General features: G+C 36.7%; 1 protein-coding gene across 4 annotated transcripts in view; it reads left to right on the top strand.

Moving 5' to 3' along the window:
• khdrbs2 (KH domain containing, RNA binding, signal transduction associated 2) overlaps positions 1-24,555 on the top strand; it is a 107,465-nt gene that overhangs the window by 73,664 nt on the left and 9,246 nt on the right. For 3 of the 4 annotated variants that reach the window (XR_009204385.1, XR_009204383.1, XR_009204384.1), the window contains exons 7-10: positions 10,211-10,293; positions 11,426-11,484; positions 13,399-13,498; positions 15,400-15,440. Coding sequence is in view for 1 of the 4 variants with exons in the window: in XM_058386779.1 (XP_058242762.1) it covers positions 10,211-10,293; positions 11,426-11,484; positions 13,399-13,496 (240 nt within the window). In the remaining 3 variants the exon portion in view is untranslated. Of the gene's footprint in view, positions 1-10,210; positions 10,294-11,425; positions 11,485-13,398; positions 14,368-15,399; positions 15,441-24,555 lie in introns of those variants that run through there. The other variant, XM_058386779.1, reaches the window with a different exon arrangement.

The raw sequence follows: 24,555 nt of genomic DNA, 5'->3' as shown, positions 1-24,555 counted from the left end.
AAGGTACCAAGGTGCTTTGCACTCCCAGTAGCCGTGATAGTGCTGTATCTTGGTTTTTCGAATGTGTTAGGTTCAGATCTCAGGTCTGGCAATGAGGCGGTATCCAGAGGCAAGGCTCTAAGTTTTGAATCTGGTTAAGGATCTGTGATTACAGCCTCACTGCTATAAACCCTTCCAGATTTTTAACCACTAAGCTACCTTGACAGCAATGCAACCATGTGATTCAAACTAAAATCTCCTGAGCTGTACAACCAAAACACCACACTGATAAAATGATACACTATATTGCCAAATGTTTTGGGACGTCTGCTTTACTTGCACATGAATTTAATATGGGGTTGTCCCACCCTTTGCAGCTTTAACAGCTTAAACTCTTCTGGGAAGGCTTTCCACAAGGTTTAGGAGTGTGTTTATGGGAATGTTTTACCATTCCTCTAGAAGTGCATTTGTGAGGTCAGACACTGATGTTGGACGAGAAGGTCTACCTCGCAGTCTCCTCTCTAATTCATCCCAAAGGTGTTCTATGGGGTTGAGGTCAGGACTCTGTGCAGGCCAGTCAAGTTCCTCCACACCAAACTCATTCATCCATGTCTTTATGGACCTTGATTTGTGCACTGGTGCGTAGTGATGTTGGAACAGGAAGCGGTCATCCCCAAACTGTTCCCATAAAGTTGAGAGCATAAAATTGTCCAAAATGTCTTTATATACTGAAGCCCAACCCCTGAAAAACAACACCTGAATTCACCTGAAATGATTTGGATGGATGTCGCAAAACCTTTGGCAATATAGTACTGTATATATATATATATATATATATATATATATATATATATATATATATGTATATATATATATATATATATATATATATCAATTTGGAGATAATATCTGTGTAACAACCAAAGCAACCAAGATTTTGACCATCCTGTCCAACTTTTTTACATGTTTGTCTCAGATGCTCTAGTGGTTATATTCACCATGAAACAAGAGACAAGAGGCTTTAAGAGGTTTCTTCCTATCTTGCATTGATATCAACGTCAACAGAGACAGTTAACCAGTCTGGAAGAGGCTCTCAAACACAGACAGCTTCAAATGGAGAGAGGACTTGATTACAGGTTTGGAAGGAAATATTAGAAAATAGCTTTTCTTGCAGTATTTCAAAGGCAGGTTCTTCCCACACCATATTTTTTTAAAAGCTCACCCACAGCGCTGAGTTCACATTTCTGAGGTGAACTAATTATGGAAATGGAATTCTCCATGCAGAACTCCCTCCTTTAATAAAACAGATGTACGACATACACCTCAAGAAGATTGTTTAATAATTTCATACTCCCTGAGACAGACTGAATACCAAAAAGCCAAAGGCATCGTTTCTTATTTCAAGCTGTTAATGTTGAAGCAGGTGCAATACAGCAAAAAGTTAGCTTTGGTAATTGTCTGTGACCGTATTTCACAATCATTAAACTGAATGGCAGACTGAGCTCTAGACTGAGAAGCACCAATAAACAGGATTTCCTTTTGTTACTGCACATTGCACTTATAAATGATGTTTTGGTTTGTAAAATTAATTGCTCAGCAATGTTGTTGTGTAACATAATTCTGTAATTAAGTATTGCAGATTGCTTTACAAATTTCCCTGCAGTCTCTTAAAACACATTTCAGTGGCTCAAAGGAGGGGAAATCAAAAAAGGAAACTTCCATAACGCTGTATACTACAGAGGTTTGGTTCATAATATATATATATATTACCAGAGGTAGCTGGTGTCAGTGGATTTCCCAGATAAAAAGATCAAAATTATTATTATTATTATTTTTCAAATTAACAGCTGTGGATTTAAGCACAACAGCACCACCAGTGGTCATAAAGTAAATACACAAATTGTTATGATGTGAGGTTGGGGCTGATTTCTGTCTAGCAAAGACTGTAGATTCATGCAGAGAGGAATTCCCCGCTGAATTGATTTCCATTTGGAGATAATTTATAATATGCATTTGACAATCCCTTGTGATATAAGACTGTTCAACACTAATAGATTCTCTCTCAAGGTATACATACATATTAGATTTTAGTCCTCCCATCTAATATCACCATCAGCCATCACTGCTTTTTAATATTTTTAGTATTATAAATCTCCTTATAAGCACACTTCTGCATCTGAACTCTTCTGTAAAGCTGTGTGTTTGTTTTAACAGGTCTCACAGCTCGTACTTTTTAGGGTTCATGAATATTCATTTGTTTATTCTTCGACACATGAAGCGAGAGGCATCCTTGAGGATTTCCAATGAGCTAACATCGTTTAACTTTTTAATTAAAGTGGCCAATCTTTTTCAATTATGAGGGAAAAAAAAAACAAATTAAATCTTGGCTGCTGGTCACCAACACCATCTTGATTCAATTATATAATATTATTGTTTGCCTGAGGCACAGACGGTTCCATTTCCTCTGTGTCACTTTACATCTCTTACACCTGTAGGATTGTTGCTAGTGTTTGTATATACAGCACTGGCTACATGTTCACACGCTTCCACAGAGATTTAGCCAGCTGACAATTTCACATCTCATTAATATTTTCTGAATGTTACTGTTTTCTTATTCTTAGCTTTAGAAGTCATGTCCACGGAACATTGCCTGAACATCTGATGCATATGGCACACGAAATTGGAAACCCTTCAGGAGATTCGTTCTTATTCTATTTCCATTAGATGTGTCGTGTTATTTAACGTTCATCCTGGAAACACAGCCATCATGACTCTCTTCTTCCCTCACAGAAGAAGGAAGCCGTTGTGTTTACAACTGTAACCATGAGCACTTATGAGGATCAGCTAAACGCAGGGTTTTCCCTAATTATGTGAAGTTCACCAGTCAACAACTCATTAATTTGCACAAGTTTCTTAATTGAACGCTCCATGGTTGCACGCCAGTCTGTTCTTGCAGGGAGATCGACTTTACATGTCAGTCAGTCATATCTTGGGCATAATATGAACCTAATATAACATAATATAAATATCTCAATGTTTCTCCAACATTGTTCGCTGTAAGAGTGTTCATGCAAACCCGTTTATAGAATGTATAGTATACACTGGTACTGTTAAATGCTTTCATATCAGTGCATTACATTACAGCCTAACCTTCTAACATGCTTCAATATTCCTCTGATATCATTTTCTGGGTTGCCACCATGTGCAAACTCAATACACTCAGGGTCACAGTGGATCCAGAGCCCGTTGCAGCAATAATAGGAATGAAGCAGGAATCGTGGATAGCACTGAGCACACAAACACACTGTATATATAGACCTTATGCTTGAACCTTTGAGGTTGCTCTCAAAATGGATATATTCAGTAATTCAATTATCTGACTTCTTACATGCTTTTGAGTTTATAAAAAAAGATTAATTAGCAGTTTCAGCCAGACTTTGTGCTCTTAGATACAAACACCATGGACGTGTGATACAGAGGAGCCTCTTGTGCTTTTTTTCTCATGAAGGTTTAAATAACATACAATTAATCCTGACCCTTTTGCTCGCCTTTGCACTACAGGTTCATGATTAGCCATTTAATTAATAGAGGAACACTTCATTGCAGTGACAACAGTAATTATCAGCTATTTATTTAGGAACAATCACTAAAAAAGGTCTTTTTTTATGCCAGCACATGAGATCTAGTTTTATTACTGGTATGCACCTAGTAACCTAGTAGAAGGGAAAAAAGATATTTGCTATATTTAACTGCTTTTAGCAGTACACAGGTTTCCCAGTACATCAACAAAATGGAAATCATCTTATAGGGCATTTTAATCAGTATAAACAAATTAATTATTTTATGGCTGTAAATCTGATAGAAAATGAGTTAGGACTCTGTTGGCTTTCAGTGTGAGATGTTTTTCTCTCTGTTGCGTAACAGAATTTGGTGGTAGAAGATAACGCTTTCCAATTCTAGATGCTTATGAACAAGCACTTGGGGTGTCTCAGAGAGCAGAAATGGGTTTTATATTTTACTTTGAACATAAAAACATTTGTTTTGAACTTTTTTGATGAACATTTTGCTCCTAGTAGGGTAGGAAAAAACAGAAATACTTATGAAAACTATAAATTCTTAAAACACCAAGTGTCTGCTTTCATATAAGTAACCACTGTGGGGTAAGACATGACAAAGAAATTCAATGCTGAACATAGGCACAACAAAACAGGAAGAACTTTCTTCCTGAAAAAAACAAAAAAACAAACAGTACAGCTAAAGGAAGTGTTAATGTACTTGGAGTCGCAGTGTGTGTGTCTTTCAATTTCTATTCTTGTTTTGGTTTTGCATTTCACCTAAAATTGAAAAAAAAAAAAAAAAAGGAAGTGAGAATATGATAAAGGCAAATGAAGCCAATAAAGATCCTTGATCTAATATCCAAACAGTAAAAATAACAAAAGACTGTCCTATTTTTTCCCCATTCTCAACGAAACATTGAGCAGGAACTCCATATAAAAATCTGTCACTGTCATAGGAGGTGCTGGTTGTCAGTTGATAATGGAGCAGAGTATTGAAGGCCTTCGTCTGTCTGCTGCCCTAATTACACCGGCATGGCTCTCCACCCATGTGTTAACAACACTTGATTTATTTCTTGTTCGCTAGCTCAATAGGAACCGAGTTAATTGGTTTTTCAAATGAACGTTGAAATGGAAGGATCAGGCGTCATTAACTGCAGACCATTTTTGTAATGCAGGGCGCCTTGTAAGTCGGTGTTAAGGTCAAAGAAGTGAAAGGCAGGGGGTATTTGGAAACAACTGTTTGTTTAGTTGGTGATTTATACCATAGCATACTACGCAGGATACACAGCAGTTAGGTTAGGATAAAAATGGGAAGGCTTTTCGTTTTGATTTTGACTAAATGTCCCAGAGGATGTCCTTCTACTCAGAATAATTTGTCAGTGTTTGCAATCGTTGATGAATCTTACTTGACTGTTTTTATTCTAAGGCTTTAGTATGACCCCAAAAAGCAGCTAAATTGCTAGGATGATTCAGTATTGGATATTATTACCTTGAGAGGTTTGAGATTTGTCCCAGCCGTCAGCTGAACTGTTTGTGCTCCCATCCTGCCTGAATTCCAAGTCAGTATATTCTGACAGAAGTGTTTACTCATGGATTTTCTTTCATGTTTGTTTTGCCCAGGATAATGAAAGAGCATAATATCTGCAGCACCTTCAGAGGGTTGAAAGAATGCTGTCTCAGAGGTTTTAAGGGATGGATTTAGCAAGAAGCACCCTTTCATACTGGACATATTGTTCTTGAAATATAGATGTAGATGACCCTGTTTTGTCTGTGAAATTCTCGCCAATGCCAATGTCAAAAGGCTAGAGTTCCCTGTTTTGCCAGAGACGATTTTAAGGGCAAATCCTATTAACGTGAGTGACATTTTCATGAATGTGATTTAGACCCAGTTCTGTTTCACTGCTTAGATGTTAAGATTTTCTGAGCAAGAAGCTGTGTTAACAAAATGGTCCATTAAGAAGAAAGGGCAGGTCTCTGACCCGTTCATTATGAGGGAAGACTAATAGAGCAAGGTTTCAGCTTCAGATCCCTTAAACAACTTAATCCTCGGCATAATCCTTAGCTTTAATTTGGCCTAATCCATGTTCACACTCATAAAACCACTGCTGAGGCAGAAGTAGAATTTCAACACTGTTAAGGCAAAAGACAAGACCTGAATTGCTCTATTTTTCTGTATATGTTTTTCTACTGGATTAATTCATAAAAAATTATGAATTTTTTTTTTTGTTTTAAAAAAGTTTAAAATGCAGGCAACATTTCAAGTCAACATTAGCATTAGCCCAGAGTAATATAATAACTACAGATAAAAACCAGAGCTACTCAATACTTGGACTCCTAATCCATCTTTAATCTAAAAAAAAAAATGCGAAGGAAAGAGAAACAGGAAAATGCGACAAGACCAAAAGCACCAAAAATAAAATCAGAAGCTATAGCAAAGGATTAAACTTTAAGACCTTCTCAGCAGCTCGACTGGGAGCCGCATGTCTCATCTCATCAGCCTGCCTTTATTATTCATTACGCTCACTAACTTTGCATTAGTACTTATGCAATTATAAATGTTGTGGTAGAGGATAGGACTAAATGTGAGTGGAGGAGATGAGAAAATGTTTAAGACCCTATTCAGAATAAATTACATCAATTTCTGTGTCACTTTGGTATTTTTTTTTTTTTTTTTTAGAAGATTCAGTAGAGTTAGAGTCTAATCTACAGAATTTACTGAGGTTTAAGGACATTGATTTAAGTATAAGTGTAAGTAAACCCACTGATGATCTACCATACCTTCATTCTCTAAGAACAGTCACACAGTATGCGTCTCCCAGAGTGCGAGAGTGTACTGCCAAAACTGCATATCTTTAGTGAAATACTAAAGATTTTCTAAAAACACAACAATAAAAACATTCACTCTATGGTCAGACATCAGCAAACCCCTGACAACACCAAAGCCAGGAGTCCAGGTGAGCAGAATTGTCCGTGTTTTCTGTTGGGAATGCTTGCACTAATCTCTCACCTGTCTATCACATTAAGCTTATGTATGAGAAAGAGGGCAGAGAGCTCTTTCCTCCGAGCGTTCAGCTGTACTGACGCAGCATTGAGCAGCAGTTGCTGACTCCACCTGTCAGAGGTAGCGTGTTTTAGCCTTGTGGTAAAAACCCTTCCGGCATTTGGCAGAGGCTGTTTTCCAGAGCGACGTGCTTCTGTTGTGCTTTTTCTAGTTTTTGAAAGTGATTGCTGAAACAGTCACATCGTTACAAGTTCACTTTACTATAGTTCAAATCATTATAAATAGCAGTTTTTTTGCCTTGTACAGAGAATTTGTTGGCAATAATCAGTCAACATACACAAACAATTACATCACAGCATACATCTGACAAGATCTGACAGATTGCAAGTCCATAGCACCGCTTGAGAGCTTAAAACACTGCATGTCACACTTAAAGCAATCAGCATGACAGCCCATGCTAAATAATGAATGAGGCAGAACATTAAACACATCCATCCATCCGTCCATCCATCTTCTGTAGCGTTTAGCCTACACAGAGCCAAATAGAACCTGGAGTCTATCACAGTGGCATTAAGGCTGGAGACACCCTGGACAGGGTGCTAACCCAAGACAGGGCACAATCTGCACATGCAAACACATCACAGACAATTTAGAGAGCTTGTCTTTGGGCTGGGGAGGAAAATGGAGAAGATTGACGCACAGGGTGGAGGTGGGAATCGTCCCCCTAACCAATGTAAGGCAAAAGTGCTAACCACTAAGCCCCCTGTCCCCACATAGTGTATATACATATACTTATAAATACATGTATCTACTCTACCTACACTCAGCTAGAGGTGTTCCCTTCTGCTGCTTCCAGGAACTCATCTAACACAGTCTACAGATTAATACAGAGTGACAGTGTACATGCACAAGCAACTCACAGACATACAATATATCCGGCTGAGTGCAAAAGTTTGCACACCCATAGCACAAGAAGATATTTCATTTATAGCATAAATATAATTTACAAGATAATTAATTAGTTTAATCGGTTTCACAGATCTAACTTCCTCATCTTATGTAATAAAAAATGTTCAGGAAGTTTCCTTTTCAATAGTTTCCTTTTATACATTTTTTCTATGCAGTCTATTTATGTAGTCACTTACATTCCTCACACTCATACACTGTTCCTATTAATTGTACTGTAATTACTGAATAATGCATATAATTATAATAAATCATACGATTCGCAGTAAATACCTGAATAATAACAATAACAAGTTAAAAAAAAAAAAAAAAAAAGGATGAATTGTGTGAACGAGTCGGTCGGCTAGACATACCAGTAAGAAATGATTGCAGTAGATGATGTGGTTAGGAGATATTTTGTGAAATCCCAAAGCTATGATTTCAGCAGGTTCCATTTCATTTACACTTTGTAAAAGCACTTGAGAAGGTGCTGCTGATTAAAAAAAGATGTTGCTTCAATCATTTTTTTTTATTCCTTTTCCTCGCTCAAAAGAATTACTCCCTGAATTTTTCCTTGAGACAACACTGCTAATAATCTGTGAAGGGCATTTGGAAAGGCTTGATTAAACACACAAGGGTAAGATTATTTAGTCTTCTGGCAGATACTTTTATGCAGAACTGCCTACACATGAAGCAGCATGCACAAGCAAACTACATTATATAAATATAGAATATATCTAAGATACCTGAGTGCAAAAGTTTGCACACCCTTTTGGCAAGAAGACTTTTAGCAGGAGGATATTTAGTTTGTTATGTTTTACAGATATTTCTTCCTTCTTTCATAAAACAAAAGGAACTAAATAATATAGAAGCCTTACCCTATGTTCACAAAAGCGAGCAACTCATCGTTTGTGTCACTTACAGATTGTCTCCTGGCATGCAGCAGCCACTGCATGTGCATTCATCATTGTTGTTTAGTTGTGTAGTTTTCATGAATGGAACGGATAAATTGAAGTAGTAAAAAGCTTGTTTTGTTTTATGTGTTATGTGGTAAGCTTCACTCTAGTTTTTGCCAAATTAGCAAAGCAAACTAACTGTACTGCATCCTTCCAAGTTTTATTTTCTCTGTAATCCACATATAATGAGAGGTCGAATATGACAGGATAAAGATGAAACCAAGGTTAAAGGTTTTTTTCTCCCAGGAAATGGGAACTAACTCCTTGTAGGAGCTAAAAAATTGCAGTTCAAATGTCATTTGGTGCACTGTCACTTTGTCGATTGCTGCTATTGCTGAAATGGCAGCTTTGTGTTGCGCACATCAACAGAAAAATAACAGTCTGCTGCTCTGATGTACAAACAGATCACAAAATGCAATATAATTTCCAGTTGGTTTAATAATAATAAAAATAATAATAATAATAATAATAATAAAACAAATAATAATAAAACAAATAATAATAATAATAATAATAATAATAATAATAATAATAGTAATAAAAATTAAAAATAATAATAATAAATAAAAATAATATTAATATTAAAACGAAGAAGAAGAAGAGGAATAAGGGGTAGTTTTGTGCTGAAGATAGTGCTGACTACTGATGAGAATTATGTTCAAATCCCTGAACTCTCTTAAGCAAGACCCTAAATCCTCAAGTGCTCAGCTATATAATTGAGATAAATGTCGCTTTGGATAAGGGCATCTGCCAAATATCATACATTTAATAATTATATCTACATTTTCTCTTTACAGTTGTCCCAGCCCTGAGAAAGGTCATGGTAAAATCTCTAGTTTGTGAATCAAACCCACATTGCTATGTGTTGGCTTGTTGCAGGATTCACCCACAACATACTGCAATTCTCTTTCCTTGTTTTGCTTTTAGAAGTTGTGTTGATGGACAAATTCCATTTTTCCCCACCCAGAAGAATGCACACTTTTGCACATAACCGTATATGCTTAGCAATGGATAGATTTCAAAGTGCCTTACTCAAAGAAACACACTTTTGTGCTTTTATATTGTATTGCAAGGTAATCTTAAATTCCTTTCAGTGTCAAAGAGGATCATATAGCACTTTTAACAGTGGACAGTGTCACAAAGAAGCTTTACAGAAATACGTGAATTCAGAAAGAAATTTTAAATGAGCAAGCTAGAGAGGCTGAGGGCAAGGAAAAACTTCCTTGAGATGATATGAGGAAGAAACATTGAGAAGACAGCGGAGAGTGTGACAAATATAAATAAATTCCCCTTCTATAACTGTGTGTTCTATTCATTCTATTCTATTTATGTAGATCAGTGTTTGGTGGATAAATAGCTAATTGGAAAAGGAAATTGTGCCTCCATTTTATTAGTAATACACACTAAAGCATTCTGTGTCACGTCTTCATGTGAGTATGTGAGATTGGCATCTTATTAAATGATTAGCAGTTAATTGTGATGGCTGTCAGCGATACTGTATGAATTTTGAGCTCCAGGTCAAAACCTGACCTCCTTCCCCTCAAACATGGCAAGTGAAACAATTATCCCTGCGTACAATCAATATTTTTTGTTGGACATGATTCAGCCATGTTGCCCTACTCACAGCGGGAGTGTATATAAGAGAAATCCTTTCTTGGTGTAATTAAAAATTGATTTTTCACTGCTAAACAATTAGAGTGCTGTTTTCTGAGTTCTGATGAGTGTAAGTCGTCTCCCACTGACAATCACCTGAAGTGTTTCTGTGCTTACAGGGTTATGATGATGGATATGATGGGGAATATGACGAACAGGGTTATGAGGCCTACGATGATGGCTACAGCAACCAGTCTAAAAGGTATATATTCTCTTCTTTTATTTGTTTTACACATTGTTTTACTGTTGCATTCTACAAAAGTGAAGCTGAGTTCAATATTCAGAATTCAATATTCCAATACTTATGAAGGGGAAATTACTCATATTCAGAGTTGGAATCTGCAGGTACTTCAGGTTTTTGAGCTCCACATTCTGTTATTAAAATTAACTCCATGCTGGTTGCAATTCTAAGGTTACCCAATTTTACAGAAAAAGGATATTTAAATAGAGTCTAGACCATAATCTATAAACAGAAGCACATGGCTTTAACCTAATAAAAAAATTACAGTATGGAAAATGTGGACTAAAGAAGCAGATGAAATTCTAAGACATGATGATATGCATAATATTACCAAAAGTATGTGGACACCTGGCCATCACTTCTATATGCAGAATTGTACAGGATGTCTTTGTGTGCTGTAGCATTACAATATCCTTTCATCCAGCGGAGAAAAAAAACAACAACAGAAAACTTTCAGAGACTGGGATGTTTAAGAAAATCTAGAATGTGATGTTCAACAAGCACATGGTGGTATATGGCAGCATGCATTGAAATAAACATCTAAAAGTAGCTTAGTATATTGTCAATATATTGCTTCATGAATAGTTTTAGTTGTAATTATTTAACAGTTTCTAAAACAGTACTTATAGAGATATAACAGGAATACTAAACTAAGGTTATAAAATTGAAATTGAATGTGTGGTATGTAGGCTTTTTATTACATCTTTAATATAATAAAAGATAATGCTTTCAGCAATTTGGTTATATCAAACTGTCAGATATAGCCGCTGGACTTAATACTGCAGATATCAGACGAGATAATTTGACATCAAGGTCAAAATCATAAATGACAGAGACCTAAGTTTTACTGAAACTCCACTGTGGGAAATACATGACTGTTTCCCACACAGCTTTGGAATAGAGCTTAAGTCTGGAGTTATGTCTGTGGCCTCTATGTCGATGTGTGCAGTTTCAGTACACCCTCACTAAACACGTGTAGCGTAACTCTGAATATGACTCCTGGTGCTTTTACGGTTAGAAAATAGATAGCTACATGTCAGTCTTAAACATTGATTTTTCATTTTTCTGAAACATTGTTTTATTTTTATTGCAGCGGTTCAGAATATTACGAATATGGCCATGGAACCAACGACGATACCTACAACAATTACGGTAAAGGTCGCTCTCTATTGTTAGACTCAAAGCCAAATGGTTATAAAAAAAATAGCTCTACACTTACTTGCTTGTATAGTTTCCTTGTAAAGAGCGATGTTTTAGAGTTTAAAGGTTTCGCACCACCACCACTATTCATGCACACTCAAATTCAGCTCTTTATACAGTGACATTTACTGGAAAAGGTCATCCTGTTTCTCCTGAAGGTGCAGAAGACCTACAATGTTCTGTATTTGTAAACTCAGAAAGAAATTATTGGTGCTCTTTCATGGCTTTAAGGAAGCATAAGCTGACTACTCTCCCATTAACAGGCCCAGTAAAGGACATAGCCTTTATGGCAGAAGCACAGTAGTCCCCTTTCTTCTTGGTGATTTTGTAACATTGATATTAAACCCGAATGAATAAACACCCAGATGGTCACTGTAATGACACCCACAGGCCATTTGCTGAGCGTCCCTACAGTTTACATGTTTAAAACCCAGCTCAGTGGAACATACTGCTCAGTGGGTTATCATCTCAGCAGACGGAAGTTTATTTGAGCCTGCCAGAGAAGTAGATGCTTCCTGATCGTGTCCCTGGAGTGGTGCACCGCAGAGTTCTGTTGACATTGCAGGCTTAAACTTAAGCTTACACTCAGGCTTACACTCATACGTCGCCCTTGCTGAGGAGATGCAGCACCCCCTTCTCATTTCCAAAGGTAATGGTACACCACTCGCTGTAGTGAGATAAAGAAAAAACACCTCCTGTTTTTCCAAATAACCCGAGTGCTGTGCTCGGCGGTAGCCATCTTACCTTGGCAGCTGGCTGCAGGGGAGGCTTTAAGATGCACACAGAGTAGAGGAGCAGAGCCAGAGCCAGGCTGGAGGCCTGAATGCAGCCCGCTGAGAGACGAGCCATGGCCTTTTATACGCTGCTTTGCCTTTTGAGCGCCTGCCCTCACCGGATTATGTCCCAAATCAGGGATCGTGCTGCTCTTGGCAGGGGTTCCATCGCTCTCCACCGGAGCCATTTTCACATTGTGCCTTGTCCGTTCCAATTATTCATTATGCAGCGCGCCAAATTGTGCACTGGAGTGCCTTGGCATGGCTGATGCTAAAACAATGCCTCATAATCATTCAATGACATGAAACCAAAATCTCAGTGCTGCACTTGTAATGTGATTTAAATGAGAACAATGTGCAGCGGTCACAGCTTTACACATGAAGGTAGCCTTGAGGACAGAAACGAAAACATTTCACGCACTGTAAAGCTGTGGCGTACCATTACTCACTGTACATAATATAAACATTTCTATTTCTATTTCCTCTGCTTATTTCCTATTCAATCTCGCCACGGCACTGTAATGGAAACATCATGTTAGCTGTATCGAGTGTCAGGATTCCCCATCCTCAAGGTGGTCTGATTGTTTTGGGGATGGCCCACTGAGCATGTTCATAGCACATTGATTCCCAGCGTGTGCTGTATTTGTATGACAGCTGGATCAGCCAGCAATTCCTGCTTCCTCTTCCGAGCTACTGCTAACTGATAAATAGGGCAGTGCGACATTGCATACCATTCAAATCAGGTGAAATTGAAGAGCAGCAAATCTAGACAGAGCTCATTGAGACCCCTTTTGGTGTTTGCTGTTTATCTGGTTACTCTAATGATCTGCATCATTGCACATCTTGAATAACTTCCTTAAACTCATAATGCTGTATTGTGGCTGCAGGAAATCAGCAAAAGATTCACTTAACGCGTCAGTGTGAAGTTGTTGAAGCGGAGAAACAGCTGATGCAGAAATCTAGAGTTGTAAAGTTGTATCAGATACAGCAGGGTGACATGATGTCAGAGTGGGTGGTTAGGTTGAATGAATAATTTGTTATCATCATAAGACAGATTTCAGATTCTTATGATGTCTTGTCCCTTTACCCGTAGCTGAAGAGGAGTGGACTCAGCCGCGGCCGAGCCTCAAAGCTCCGACTGCAAGACTTTCACGAGGGGGCTACAGAGATCACCCCTATGGTAGATTCTAAAGGTGCTCCACATCAGTGATCTCCCCTGCCTGGCATCTTTATGTAATAATCTAAAAAAAATATTAAATATAAAATAAAAAAAAAAAAAACGAAAAACAAAACAAAAAAAATGTATTAGGTCAAAATCTAACCCTAACCGAGAAGTGAGAGACTGCATACAGCATACGGTTTTGATAACACGATTTATTCATACATCTAAGAAACACAAACAGATCTTGCATTAAACAACAACAAAAAAAGACTTCCATTTGAATGCTGCTTCCCTTTAGTTGTCTATTGTTTGCTCCCCTGAACCTAAAGCATGGAGTTACGTACAAAATGATGCTTCCTTGTTCTTGGCTACCATTTCACCAAGGCAACCGTCGAGTGTTAGACCTCCCCCTCCCCCTTTCCCCTTCCCCCCATATTGTACATAACATCTTTCTTAATACGTCTTGATTTGATGACGGTTAAATACTGAGTTTGTATATTTTGATTTTGATATCGGTACTGGGATTGAAAGCAATCAGCTATGTATGTAGCTACCTACAAGTGATCTGCTGTGTGTTTAGCCTGTATTTGTACATAAATATGTAATAAAAAGGACATAAATCACCTTGTGTAAGCTTCTCTAAATAGGTGGCCATAATTGTTACATTTTTTCTTGCCATAATTTGTTAATAGAGCATCATATTTTTTTCTTTTCTTTCCTTTTTTTGGTAAAATTAGATAAGCACATACTTGTTTTTTAAGTAATAAATGCCTGTTTTAGTTCAGGAAATTGCTAATATGTTCTTTTTTTTTATTTTATACTTAAAGAACAGCAGCAAAAAAAAAAAAGTAACTTTAGAAAAGTTGTGAAGACATTTTGTGTAACAATAGATAAGCATTAATACAATTACAACTTTGTTAAATAATTTTAACTCTAGTTCTAAATTGTTCATTGAATATTGACTCGTCATTTAAATGTTTAAGATGTTAATGGAAAACAACTGTTTAGATCAATAAACTGACTTTTTTTAAACATATCCTTTAAGCTTGACCTTATTAAACCAAAACTCTGGCTTGTTTGCACTAGCGTGACTGTGAATGATTGGGAGATTGAGGAGGTAAGAACAGTAAGATTGTCTAAATGCCTTCAGTCATTGGTGTTAGTCAGTATAACCCCAGTATGTGAATATGGCAGATATTCACAATGTTTCATCACTCATTCGAGTGAATGGGATACATTTAAACTGCTATGTCTCTTTTACCTTTATTCTTATTCCATTGAACATCAGAAAGCTGCATTTGTGTTGTAATACCAATGCTTTTAAATATCAGCTATTGAAAGTCACTACCTTTTAGAGTCCTGAACTTCCTTCTGTGACTGTTAGAGCTGAATGCCGACGCGTATTAAGAGACTGAAAGGATGACTAAACATTAAGCAGGTAACCCTAATAATAATAACTCTAATGTTGCGAATGCCAGTCATAAATTAAGTTACTTACACTTAAAAAAGTAAACCTACCCTGTCTAACCCCAAATAAAGCCGCTAATTACAGTTAACTAGTGCCTTCAAAAAAAAATGACTCGCTAACGCATAAGAGAAAAAAAAAAGTTAACTTTCTATCCATTAAAAGAACTAAAACTGATGTTAATACCTGAGCAGTTAAACTAAGCTTTTAACCAGAAGACGATGAATAAAAAGGAGATGGTTGCTTCAAATCAGACTCTCTGTGACAGCTTTTGTCCCGACCTACAAATTGGTTTACTTTTTTGATAGTGGCACAGGCTTTGTCATCCTGTTTTTAGCCCTTACATCCATCTTGCATGTCATTGGAAATTTGTTTTGACTCTTTGTCTTTATCCATTGTCTGACATATTTGTATTATATCATTATCAACACAACATTTTTTGAAAAATAATATTTCTTCTTCAACAGGTCTCTTTCCATGAGCTGTGATACAGAAATCATCAGAAGAGGTGAGGAAAGACTCTACTACTGTTATACTGTACAGACATATCAACTTGTGCAAAATAGTAGGGGCTCTTTTGTTTGTTTTTGTTTTTTTTAACTAATTTAGTGTAACTGCATACCAGCGACTACTTGTGGTTTCATTTTACTAAACGAACTATGATATAACCAGCATTTCTATCATTCAGCCGCAATTTATTGTTGCCGTGTTGGAGCATGATTTCTTTTTTTACTGGTAAAAGTATTTGGGAGTTCCGTCAGGCTGTAAACAATTCCCGAGACGGTGTGTCTGTTCGTTTACTGATTGCTCCACAACAATGAGACAGAGAAAGCTCAAATTTTTATACATGGATAGACAACATATTGCTTTGAAAGACAACATGCAGCTTTTGTTGATATTGTCGCTGTTATCTTTATACAAAACCTATTTTTGTGCAATAGACAGACTGTAGACACTGGCATCTACACCACCGAGGGGCTGAACAAACAGGCTGCATCTGCTATGTGATGAAGTTTTGAGGGAGAAACGGTCACAATATTAAGTTTGCTCAATATAATTGTACATGGATCTTAGTTTGAAATGAGGCTATGGAAAAGGTATCAGTGGGAAACATGAATCCTCAGGATTAGCAACTGGTTCAAAGGTCTGATACATAGACTATAGTTCAAGTGCTTCTGGAATACACTTAAGGTGTTTTTAGATGTTTTTTACTTGTCTATTAGGATCTTTGTTTTGAAATATACAGATCAGCATGGATGTCTAGCATATTCACGAATCGAGGATTTTAGCCGTTTTTAAAAAGTTTAATCATGTGCCACTTTTCATGCGTTCACAAATGCAGCGTTTAGTCTGTTAGACTGGAACTCTGCTGCTTTTTTCCCCCTCGGTGCACCTCGTTTGGGCAGGTGAGAACACAGCAATCACCAAAACAACTCTCTGAGCTGTCTGAGCGAGTTGGTCTCAGTCTGGTTCCAATCCAACCCTAGCGCGGTTTGATTACTGTGAGAAAGCGATTCAACCCTGAATCAACCCAACTGCAGGAAGCGAACCCAATATGTCTTGTATTTTGTGATGCGGGCAGCATTCTTTTTCTTGATGTGAGCTGCTAAACTGAGCCTTGAGGCACAAACTGAGCCAAATGACCTAGCTGTGTTCTGAATATTTGGAACTTTGGATATTTATCTATGGAGAAACAGAGAAAATAACGATCAAATGTGATAGATTTTTTTTAAAACGTTTATTTATATAATTATCTAACCATTAATTTAGCACAGATTCTCAACTGTTCCTGTTCTCCATTTTTTTGTGATTCATCTAGCAAAGGCCTGACCCCCCCCCCCCCTCCACATCACTGTATGTCTTCACTCCACTGAGAAAATGTCTATGATTTTTGATTTGTTTAAGCATGAAACCAACAAACACGTTATAGATTTTCCTCTAATTTCGGACTCAGAAAACAGACTAATAGGTGTGAAAGTGCCTTCAAAATCCCAAACCCAATCACTAGTAACAGTGTTTATTTGAAAGGTTGTTTATATTAAATCTTTGTACAATATAATGTCATGTTTTTTCTTTTTAAATTGTTCTTGAGCCTAATATGTAATTCAATTTTATTTGTTTAGCGCTTTTAACATTGGACACAGTCGCAAAGCAGCTTTGCAGAAAAATAGTATTTCAGGATAGAAATTTTATATTCATCCCTTAAATCAACCCTGCTTTTATATTTTATAATAATCTCCACATACAATGTTTGTAAAGACTAAAATGCAAGGGTCTCTGGCTTTCTTAATAATAATAATAATAATAATAATAATAATAATAATCAGACTTTTTTCTAGTATTCATTACATATATTTAGATAATACAGCATTAAATAAAAGTGGCTTTGTCTCAAAATAAAATATTAAAATATATATTAAAATATTAATTACAGCTATATCTGATCTGCTGAAGGTTGAAAGAAGCTATGGAAAGGAAAGCAAACATTAGAAGTGGTTTAGGGATAGTAAAATCTTGTGCTCAAAATGAATGTCATAAAACATTCAATGTAACATGCTGGGTTCATATAGCATGATATAACAGGAGTTCCTTGGCACTCTTAAATAATCGACAAGAGCTTGCGTAAAAGATTATTACTTCAGTGTGTGAAAAAAGGGTCTGTTTCATTTTTGTGCAGCAGGATTAAAGTAGATTGGATGTTTTGCTTTTTTTTTAAAACAGCTTTTGTGAGGCTGGAACTTGTTTTTTTTTTTTTAAGCACAAAAACAGATTGTTGAAATACAATACGTGGTATTTCAGGGAAATGGAAAGAAAAATCCTAGAATTGCACTGTTATTACTTTGGCTGGCAGGTTTACATTTTGTTGTGGTTGAAATGCCAAATCAAGACACAATTGCATGTTCACAACAACAAAAAGCAGTTTTGTTTATGTAACATACGACTATTTTAACTGTCCAGTGCGTAATAGAGTGGGATATAGAAAGCCTGTATTGTATAGCCTGGGAAAATAGTGAATTAAAAAAAATAGCAAATTATTTCTTTTACACAAATCAACATAATCACTAGCTAAATGTTTAGTGCATTTGGATATCAGTCAGAACGTGAGGTCAATGCTAAGCACACAGCTGCACTAAAACTGTATTCATATCAGTCACACTATATCTGCATTTATATACTCTATGATGTATTTATTTATTTATTTGTTCCCTTTTCTACCTTATTTCAAATTATATGTTTATTGTAATTCTATTCTTAGCCTTAACCTACACAGTCAAAAAAAAAAGCATTTCGGTGCGTCTCATACTGTGTATTATTGTGTATGTGACTAAAAATAAATCCAACACATAAATGAGAGATAAAAGTAGATATACATGATCTTAACCCAAGATGGTGAGAGGAATCATTTGGCATGTGAACATTAACTAGTCTGTGCATAAAATAAATAGAATAAAAAAAAAAACAAGATCTGAGCACATGAGAAACTGAGAGTGATGGGAATCTTTTACTGCTTTGCTCTTACAACACAATTAATAAGGCATTAAACTGCATCGCAGACACATCGCATGGGGTTCGCTCGAAGGTGCAGCGTTATTTGCGATGTGGTGGGCTTGCGGGATGGGGCGTACACGTTAATTACACACATGACTGCAAGGCTCGAGGGACTAGTTATGATCTCGAGTGGAAAGGTGGCCTTGAGAAAGACGGCTTTGAGCATTTTGTAATTAACACTTCCTTTAATTATCCTGCAGGAGTTCGGCTTCCCAACTGAGACACATCCTCTATAACAAGACAATGAGAAATGCTAAGACGTGCATGCACTTGAGAAGTGTGTTCATTGGCTTTTAAAGGAGAAAATACAAAAGGACAAATGTAGGAAGAAGCAGCTTCTCGGTGGTTTTAGTAAAATGTAGGCTTACATCCTTACAGCTTTTTTTTTTTTTTCACTTCTCCTCAGGATTTGCCAGAGAGGAACACATTAAGTGTTACTGTAGGTTATGTGCAGGGTATTAAAGTTTGCGAGATAAGATTCCTCAGGGGTGGGAAATAAGTTATCATCACATACAGAATTTATGATTTAAAGATGAGCCAGTAAAAGAGATGAGATGAATCCGTAGGGCATTTTTCTCTGTTGGAGTAGGCGGTAGTGATAGAGCCAAGGCTTATTTTATGATACCTTTTGCTTATTAAAAGGCTCAGAGAACCAGCCAGGACATGTATGAACACCTGCATGGCCTTCATCAATATGCATGTACTTATTAGATTAGCCGTGCGATTCCATGATTGGAGAGCATTTTGTGTCCCGCTGGTATTAAATTTACAAGTATGTATGTAAAACAAAAGGAAATTACATTTTTAACACGACGACGTATGTGCAAATTTCAGTGAAATCATTTAAAAATAATAATAAATCACTCCAGCTCACTATAGCTATGCTTTACGCTTTACCTTGAATCATTAGAATACCTCTGCTCATCTTTTTTTTTTTTTCGCGTTAATGTGAATCTGTTGCTTGAAACATCCCTGTTCATGAATCATTTATGAAAAACACTCATGCAGCCCAGTCAGAGTCACCCCTATGAAATATTTGGAATATTCCACAAGTCACACGTTCTATGGGAAGTGAGATCTTTTTCAGAAATTCTCATATTCTTTTTTGTTGTTGTTGTTTTTATTTTCAGTCATACTGTGATTTGGACTGGAAAGGTGACTTTGAAATACGAACCTATTACAGATAAAAAAAATCACAGGTCAAAAGTAATTTATGACTTTTTATAATTAAATTATGACTTTTAAATTATAATTATTTATTAAATCATTAGAATCGATATCATTTCCTCATGCCGTTGTCATGGTGATACTTAACCACCTCAACCACATGCTAATTCTGTTATTTTGACACTCTGCAGTTAAACCTTGTGTTTGTTTTATGGTTAAATCTACATCTGTATCTTAGATTCAATGTTAAACAATAGTTTTGAAAAACAAACATATCAATTCCATTTTTGGAATTTCTGCAATCATGGAATCACCTAGGCTAGGGTTTGCCATCATTAACGCTATGTCCGAGTATAAGGTACGAATGAAAGGTTGCAGATTGATTCCTCTTTTGGAGAGTTGTGTATACGTAGAATCATTCTTTCTTATTGGTGATATTTTCTGAGTTTATTGTACACTTAAAATCTTGCTTATGTTTTAAGTCCTAGTCTTCCCTTTTACTCTTTTTTTTTGTGGCTGCTGTGACACCAAATTCAATTTAGGGATTAATAAAGTACTCTACTCTACAATCTACAAACAGAAGAAAGATACTTAATTCAGCCAATTTAAGCCGTTTGTGATTAGAAATGTTTCAGATATTGTATATTCACTTCAAAGGTTCTCAGTAATTAATTCTGGTTTAAGTCTATTGTGCTGCAGACGTTCAGATAGGAGCTGGTTCCTGCTTAACAGTGTGTTGTGAACATTTGACATTTAAACGGCCGTCATCGTGATAATTCAGAGTAAGCATTCTCACCTATAGCTGCTTTCACACTAGCTGATTTTAACTCCAGCTCTCCAACTGTTCATATTCTTCATGCTCGGGTGGTTTTTTTTGTGATTTCATCTGCGAGTGCTGTTTTGCTGGTGGAAAACAAAACAAAGGCTCACACAGGAAACGTACTGTAACCATAACAACACCGGTACTGCATCTGCCTTCTGATTGTACCAGCTCATCAATCTCAGTTAGTGTTTAACAACATCGATTAGCATTTGTCCTACCATCAGGAGTGAGTTCGAACTGCCACAAGGTCACAGACATCCGTGGCCAGGAGTTGAAGAGAGTAATATTGTCCATGCTGTCTTAGGTGTGACTTTCTCCCCTGTCAATCAGAGCAACATTAGCAAACAGTGGGTATCTTTGTGGCGCTACTGAATGTAGAAGGGGGCAGATCACTGTTCGTTTTGTATTAGTATTTACCAGCATTAAGGCATGTGAGTAACATAATTTGCTAATAAGAAGTTTCACAAGAGCAGACGCATTGGCAACAATTACATTCATTAAAAACAGAGAGGAAGTTAAAAATATAATACATGCAAAAATAAACATACATTCTATGGTTTTCAAAATATTAATTTCTAAATTTTAAAAGAGACAAGCTTTGGGGCATTTTTCTTTAAGTAGTTCTTTTATGAATATTTTTTGTATAGAAACAGTAAACTCTTATAAGATATTCTGCTTTGTTGCCTTCCACTAAAATACCAAACACATGATGATTGCTTATGTAATATATTTATTTGTGTAAATTTTTCTCTAGCCACAGGGTAGCACTTTCCTCTGGGTTTTCAGCAGCTTGTGTGCTTCACATGTCTCAGAGAAAAGAAAGAAAGACTGATTTCTTAACATTTAGCATTCCTAATGCATATGAGGAGAACACCTTTTCTGTTCCATAATAAACTACCTCTGATTTAATACACATTATATTCCTTCATTGTTAACACTAATATTTTTCTCGCACCATGTCCTCCATGTTGGCTATTCATGTTCATCCTACACGTTAAAAGCAGCCGCATGTTGCTCGGTCTGCATGTGCTGTCTATAGCAGTACATGCAGTGGAGGAAATAGCGCTTATTGAACAGGCATCTAATTATTTCCTCACAGGTGAAAAGGCTAGCACTAGTCTTCCGTGTCTTGCACAGCCTCATTCTGAGCCGGAGCACAGATGCAGATTTGTCATTACGACACGAGCATGACTTTATTCTCTCTCACTCAGACACACACACTTCACTAACATCCCATTTTTACTCTCATATTCAACCGGACTGAAAATTAATGAAGCATTTTCTTTGTAAATGATACATGTTTTCTGGGTGAAACCTCTGCACGAGTATAAACGTGCACCCAAGCCAGCATGCAATCATATTTGTAGCTCTGGTGCAGGAATAAATGCATTAATAATGACAAGAAAAGATTAATTCTTGATGCGCTCATCTAAAGAGCGACTCTAATGCACAAACACAAAATCCCATTTGCTGTCACATGACAGTGGCATTTCCGGCATGTTAAGGGAATAAAACAACAACAGCAACAAAAAAAAAAAAGGAGCTGTTGTTTATGATGACAGAGTCGGCCATCATTCAGGAAAAGGAGAGTGCAATTTGAATAAAAGCATTTTGCACAATACCAGGAAGAGTCCTCAAACCTTTCTATGAGGCATATAGGTAGAAGGATGTCACATATCTGATAATACACTCACCCATGACCTGTGCATCGGCTTTTTTCCACACACCATCTGACTCAGTGCATCAGAACTCCTTTTATTATACACCCGCATAATGAGTTTCAATAATTCAGTACATTTCCAGCACCTGGGAACATGGAAAACAGGATTATAGCTGTAGGAGCCTCTGAGGGGGAAAAAAAAAAAAATCAGGCTTGAAAATTCAAGTTCAAGATCAACAAAAACGTTTAGATAACACATATTAGTCGAACAATTTATGATGCTGTGAAAGCCTTTTTCATTAATTATCCAATGCCACGCGCTTAAATCGAGTTAGCAAACGAAAGCGCTTACGTCAGGCGTCTTCGTTTTCGAATGAGGCCGCTTTCTCTTCATATAGTCTCATTATCACCTGCACCTTTTTACACACTGATGAGTGCTCAGTGGCACGGCTCTGCCAATGCTGCATGTTGATATGAAAATTGCATTCAGATGGTTTTAAACACAGCAGGCTAACAAACACACAATTAAACGCTAAGGGCTTAAACACTTAAGTTTCGAGAGAGTGAAGCTGACCCTGTTTTTTGCTCGTGTCCGTATGTTTATGGCTGTGAAGTGTGAATAATGGGGGGTGTGTTGTACATTTAGTCATTTGAAATGGGGTCTTATTTTCGGTAATTACTCACAGATAAGCTTGTAGTGTGAAGTGGAAACTCATGCTAAACACATAAACGAGGGGTGGTGAGCAGTTCAGGGCTAAATTTTGTTCTGGATATAGGGATGTCTATTTTAAAATTCATCTTTAGAAGCTTGTGTACATGCTAGACGAGATTCGATCACAGTGCAAAAGGTCGATTCTGATCCGAATGTATGGATAATTTTTAATAAAAGCAGCTCTGACAGAACTTTAAGGGGTTTTTATTGTTTCTATAGTAACATTTGACATTTAAATGGCTGTCAGTGTGCTAATTCACAGTAAGCCCTCCCACCTATGGCTGCTTTCACACTAGCTGGTTTTAACTCCAGCTTTCCAGCTGTCCGTGTTCTCCATGCTTTCTGTGACTGGAACAAAAAAATAAAACAAGACTCACACAAGACTCAAACTGTCACCATGACAAAATCATCATGGCTTCTGCCTTCTGGTTGTACCATCGACATCGACCCAAGTGCTGTCTTTTTGTCTCTCTCCTGTCAATCAGAGCGACACGAACTAATCATGGGTGTCTGCTTCATGCTAATGTATGTGGAAGAGGGCAGACCGCTATTTAATTTTTTAGATTTGTAGAATTTCTTTGGAAATTTTCTATAATTTTTTTTTTCTGAAAGCTCTGAGAGTACAGAGATGGTCCACATAAAAGTGATTAAAAAACTTGTTCACAAAAACTTTTTCGGTAAAGAAATGTCATTTAACATTTATGGAAGGAGTCTGCAAGACCTCCATTCAGGGTTTTATTATTATTTCTACATTTTTTTTGTAGAAATATAATAAATAAATAAATAAATAAATTTCTTTGTGAAAGAATGAATGCTGGTAGCTGTTCAAATGGAAGATATACTCAGGAACTGGAACTATAAACGTATAAGAAGCCATTTTTTAAGAAAATAAAATTGAAAGATTGTTATGGGATAAGAGGAATAAAACATCGGGTTGCGTTGTTGGAGGAAAGTAATCAATTTTGGGGTGATAACTAACTCTCACTGATGATTTTTCTGTCACAGCACACTGCCATCATGTTTTATCCCTTACTCATATGATATTAAGGAGTACTGATAGAACACAGAAACAGACTGATTATGATTATGATTAATAATAATAATGATGAGGATGATAATAATAATAATAATAATAATAACAGATTTTAACTTTTTTTGTCATATTCAATTTGCTCTATGCAGACTATGCAGCTATGCAGACTTTTGCATTTACTGTAAATGATACATTGCTTACACCAGACGTCTAGTGTTTGTCATTGAGTGGTTTGAAAAATGAAGCTTAATCAACGCTGCTGGCTATTTAAACCAAAAACTGCTTAATTACACGTCATTTAGACAAGCTAGAAAGATATGCCTTATGTCTAAGCAGCAATGTGTGCAATTATATCAAAAACAAACATCAAGTTAGGCGAAGCTTCCAGATACTGAACACCTGATCATAAGCACCTTCTGTCCCACGCTTGCAGTCTTAAACAGATGAGGAATACTCCTGCAGAAATATCATGCATCAGAAGAAGCATTTTCCTCTTATTTAACATGAGCATTACCAAATGCTGGCTATGTGTTAACAAGCGAGAGCGTCAGCAGTACAGACGGTAACATGTAATGAACTGTGCCTCCATATTCACTTCACTTCATCATCATACCTCGCTGCTTCATTTAGCTTCCCCTCAGGCTGCAGTTCATATCAGATAGCAAACAGCTGCATCAGC

This window comes from Hemibagrus wyckioides, linkage group LG03, assembly GCF_019097595.1.
Source record: "Hemibagrus wyckioides isolate EC202008001 linkage group LG03, SWU_Hwy_1.0, whole genome shotgun sequence".
Classification (NCBI taxonomy): domain Eukaryota; kingdom Metazoa; phylum Chordata; class Actinopteri; order Siluriformes; family Bagridae; genus Hemibagrus; species Hemibagrus wyckioides.
Note: the sequence above shows the minus strand (reverse complement) of the source record. Positions and strands in the feature narration are given on the sequence as shown.